Genomic DNA, 4,703 nt, shown 5'->3' with positions numbered 1-4,703 from the left:
TCCGCCGCGTTCCCACCGCGGTCCGTGACCGTCGTGAATCTTCTCACAGATTACTTCTAAACTCGACATTTTTCACGTTAAATGACATGAAATTGTGTCAAGGGATTATTCTGGAGGCGTTGTATCAGTTTAAAGCTACTAACAGGTTAAAACGATCTGAATTGAAACGCGCGCTGTGTGACAGAAACGATGCGCGAGGGCGTTGGCGCGCCAGTCTGACCAATCAGAGCGAGGTCTTGAGACCCGTTAACCAATCAGAGCGAGGTCTTGAGACCCGTTAACCAATCAGAGCGAGGTCTTGACACCCGTTAACCAATCAGAGCGAGGTCTTGACACCCGTTAACCAATCATATCGAACTATGGACAAATACATGTTTGAAACGTGCATTTGGGTGAATAGTGTAAAAATAACCATGTACATTTTGGGGTGAGATAAACTAAAACAAAATAATGTTATTTAAGTAATAAAATGTATAATTTAGTTTTTTTTTTTTTATGACACGTACATTAAGATGGTTTCAGCGTATATAAGAGGAAAACATGAGTATTTTTCACTCTCAGAATGAACTGCCTCCATAAATTCATACTTTATACTTCTCATAAATAAACAGAGAACATTCAATCAAACCATCATCATCTATCGGACTGTGCATGAACTGTTTATTGTAAATATCATTCATAAAGTGCTTGGCATTAATCCAACTTTGCATCATATTGTTGTCGGTTTTAAAAGTAATAAACTACTTTAGACTGCTGTTCAATGCTGTTCCCATTTAATCCCACGGAAAAAAACGTTTTCATTTAAAAGCTCTAAAATCCTCACTGACTGGTGTTTTAGTGCACTTCCTCCAAATATGGGGGAAAAATAAAGGGTCTTGATTACATATGTGCAGTTTCACATGATTAGTGCAAATTGTGACATGACCAGAGCAGTTTACTTCCTGTTTGCACCTTGAGCTGATGATGACTGCATCAATAAAGCTCCAAAACAAAAGGCTGGTAAAGTATGTTAACATAAAGATATCACAAAGATTTTTGGTACACGTGATCTTTAGGGTGTCTAGTATTAATATATGCTTTCGCATATATTCAGTTTGGTTGTGTGTGGTCATAGAGTGAGTAAACATGTTGATGGTGGGATAACAACTTAGGATACAATATAAATCCAATGGCAGTTTCTAGTGAAAATGACAATAAAATAATGCAATGACAAACTATTGCACTAAATTAAAAATTTAAATGTTACAAAAAATGTACAATATTGATGTTGTAATACTGGTAGCACTAATATCAAATTTTGATGTAATATTGTACAAAAAAGTAACAATTTTGAAATGCGGTGATGGTTGTATTATTTAGTCTTTTGCCTAATAGTAAGCCTAGAATGTGATTAAACAGTTTAAAATAGCTGGGCTAAGATATATAAAAAAATTTATGACTGCAGAAATATGTTAATTCAGTTCTCACCTTATCCCACCGAGCATAACACAACTCCCCCCCCCCCCCCCCCCCCCCCCCCCCCCCAAAAAATACTAATGACGCATCATTTGGGTATTTTCATCAGAAAAATTTGGGATTAAAGGGTTAAAGATTTCACTTTATCTAAAACTCAGGTAAATAATGAGGAGAATAACAACGTGCATTAAACGGTAAAACTGCTTGCACTACAAACCAGTGTGTTCATTAAAATAACATGATAAGACAGACCAATTTTCAATATCAAGCAGCAAAACAAACAGTTTTTACAGCTAAAAATAGCCTGACGCGGATGAGACCGGAAACTAGATCCATAAACTTTACAAACGGCCACGCCCATTTTTAGGCTCACCTTTATAAAGGTGTCTAGACAGAGACTTTGGCAAAGGAGCATCAGTAAAATTCACACAGACAGTCATGATCACGACTAAGATTTCTGCTCTGCTTTGTGTTGTCCTTCTTTAGCCTTCACTTCGAGCAGGTAAAATAAATGATTCACCTTTTCTGTGTTTACCAGAGAGATCGAAAGTGAAAGTAACACGTTTTCAATCGATCTGAAACGGCATACTAACAACAGAATTCAAATGTGATTACAAATGTATGCTAACATCGTACATGAATTATTTAGATAAGATGTTTCAGAGAATCACAGGTCTGGCTTGATGGTCTATTTTTTTCTGCTGAAATCAAACTGTGTTTAATGAGCTTCACACACTTGATGTTTTATCTCCTTCACTCACCTTTAAACTTGTCAACAGCTTTACATTCGTATTGCATTGCTCTTCATTGCAGAGAAACACTCGCTGTATTACATTTACACGGCTTTGTCCAAACCTGTCGATCTTCCGGGCATCTATCAGTTCACTGCTATGGGTCTGCTAGACGACAGACAGATCGACTATTACAATAGTGAGGACCAGAAGAAGATTCCCAAACAGACCTGGATGAAGGAGAAACTGCAGGAGGATTACTGGGAAAGAGGAACCCAGTCCAGAAAGAGCAAAGAACAGTGGTTTAATGTGAATATCGACATTCTGATGAAACGCATGAGACACAATGAATCAGGTGAAGTACAGTCAAAATAATCTGCATGTGTAAAATCACCATATTATTATATTTTCATTATTGTTAAAACATTTTGATCCATCTCCATTTCAGATCTTCATGTTCTTCAGTGGAGAACTGGTTGTGAAGTTGAGCAGCAGGGAGATGAAGTGAAGTTTTCCAAAGGCATTAATGAGTACAGCTATGATGGAGATAACTTTCTGTCGTTTGATGATAAAGAGTCTCAGTGGATCGCCCCAGTTGTAGAAGCTCTACCAACCAAGAGAAAATGGGATAATGTGCCGATTCTAAACCAGTACACCAAAGGCTACCTGGAGAAAGAGTGTGTGGACTGGCTCAACAAATTCAGAGCATATGCAGACGAGGAGCTCAGAAACGGCTGTGAGTAAATGTGTTTGTTTGATGATGTCCTGCTGACATAGAGAGAAAACTGACTGATGAACCGTTTCTTGTGTCTTCAGCTCCTCCAAGAGTTCATGCATTTGCAATTAGGTCAATCAAAGACAAATCCAAGCTGAAACTCACCTGTATGGCAACTGGTTTCTACCCCAAAGACATGACACTGCTCATTAGGAAATATTGCTTATTTCTGCCTGACGATGAGATTGAATCCACAGGAATCAGACCAAACCATGATGGGACCTTCCAGATTAGGAAGAGTGTGGAGATCCAGGAGGATCAAATATCAGTATATGATTGTTTTGTCGCTCACAGAACCCTCAAAGAACCAATTATCATCATATGGGGTAATTAAAGCTCTTTTTTATTTTTTTTTGCTATTGAGATCCTTAATTAAAACTACTTTTTGCATTTGTTTAGATGCTCCTCCTCACTATGTCTGCCTATTACCAGTGACTGCTACAGGTTTGATTACAGCAGTAATTGTAGGTGTGTTTTTGCTGGCAGTTGTTCATCTGGTTTGCATCTTTAAGAAGACGGGGATTATTTGTGAGTAGTGACTGATTATGATGAGCCTCTTTTCATTTTTTTTTGCCGTAAAGGAATAATTCAACCTGGGGGTCTTTGATTTGAGTCCCAGCTGAGCCTTTCTGTGTGATGATTGCATGTTCTCCGAGTTATTTACATTAAAATAAAAATAGAGTGCAAAGAGTATACAAAAATTGCTATATCTATCACATCCATTTGAAAAACAATAGTTGATTAATTTTGGTGTTTCACACTGACTTCATTTATATAATTATGAAATATTAATTGCAATCATTCTTCATAGTATCAACTGATGTCTGTCTGTTATGGGATTTATTTATTCTTAAATGCTGCTTCTTTGTTTTTGTTGTATCCAGCTGCGACAGAGGTTTGCAACCAGTATTTTATAAACAGTTTCATTTTCTGAAACGTCGCCGGTAGAAAAACAACATACAAGTTATGACAGTGATGATCTCAGGTGCTGATTATGTGCTTTATTTAAAAGTTAAAAGCCTCTTTTGTGAGTTTGAATATCATTTTGTTTGACCTGTATAGAAAAATGTATTTACCTCAAACTATGAGCTCTATGTGAACAAACATGTGTTTACAAATTCCTTGGTGATGGAACTGTATCAAAGATGGTGCAGTATGATAATGTCTGTGCTTATCTATAAATGAAATGCTCCTGTATGAGTTTTGCACTTGACAGATGAACAGGCTACACACTACCTACAGTATGTCTTGTTTGTAAACACTTTGAGAACAAATAAAAACAACTAGTTAACAAACTGTTTATTTTGAATGATCATAAATTGACAATTGTTGTTTTAAAATGTAATTACTCTAGGCTGTGTGGTGATGGACATTTATTCATCTGATTCAAGCAACTTTTCTGTTCATTCACTGTAAAAATAAATTCCGTAAAATTTACGGTAAAAAAACGGTTACCGGAAATTCTACCGTAAAAAATAACATTTTAACAACATTTTATGTAACATTTAAAATAAATTTACAGTTTTAAGTTTAATTACAATACCGTAAATAATAAAACCTTTTAAATAATGCAGTGTCATTCACACAAGCACTAAACACCATCATGGTGAGACTCATTAAACTGAAATATACAATAAACATTAATTTGATGTAACATACAACCCGAATAAACATAACTGATAAGAAAAAACTAAGAAAAAACATCAAATTCAAACGAAATTTTAAATGCAACGCAGGGAATT

The 4,703-nt window shown here is 36.0% G+C and overlaps 2 protein-coding genes across 2 annotated transcripts in view; one reads left to right on the top strand and one right to left on the bottom strand.

The window, feature by feature from the left end:
* Window positions 1-69, bottom strand: part of mei1 (meiotic double-stranded break formation protein 1) — a gene marked incomplete at its 5' end in the record, with an annotated part of 29,422 nt that extends 29,353 nt beyond the window's left edge. The window contains one exon of the mRNA XM_079399859.1: window positions 1-69. This exon is cut by the window's left edge and continues 48 nt beyond it. Coding sequence (XP_079255985.1) covers window positions 1-69 — 69 coding nt within the window.
* A 1,751-nt stretch (window positions 70-1,820) lies between these two features.
* LOC306844893 (H-2 class I histocompatibility antigen, Q10 alpha chain-like) lies at window positions 1,821-4,253 on the top strand. Its single transcript, XM_079377321.1, has 5 exons — window positions 1,821-1,957; window positions 2,269-2,541; window positions 2,635-2,922; window positions 3,003-3,287; window positions 3,361-4,253. The coding sequence occupies exons 2-5, from the start codon at window positions 2,346-2,348 to the stop codon at window positions 3,495-3,497; spliced, it is 906 nt and encodes a 301-aa protein (XP_079233447.1). The 5' UTR covers window positions 1,821-1,957; window positions 2,269-2,345; the 3' UTR covers window positions 3,498-4,253.
* Window positions 4,254-4,703: the final 450 nt, after the last annotated feature.

Source organism: Barbus barbus (genome assembly GCF_936440315.1).
Source record: "Barbus barbus genome assembly, chromosome: 3".
Lineage (NCBI taxonomy): Eukaryota > Metazoa > Chordata > Actinopteri > Cypriniformes > Cyprinidae > Barbus > Barbus barbus.
The sequence above is the reverse complement of the archived record's forward strand: the minus strand, read 5'-3'. Positions and strand labels throughout refer to the sequence as shown.

Bases quoted from the DNA above. Each gene is read 5' to 3' on its own strand.
- LOC306844893 (XM_079377321.1), top strand. From the start codon at position 2,346: ATGGGTCTGCTAGACGACAGACAGATCGACTATTACAATAGTGAGGAC. The intron at 2,542-2,634 runs GTGAAGTACAGT...TCTCCATTTCAG, and splicing joins CATGAGACACAATGAATCAG to ATCTTCATGTTCTTCAGTGG. The intron at 3,288-3,360 runs GTAATTAAAGCT...GCATTTGTTTAG, and splicing joins ACCAATTATCATCATATGGG to ATGCTCCTCCTCACTATGTC.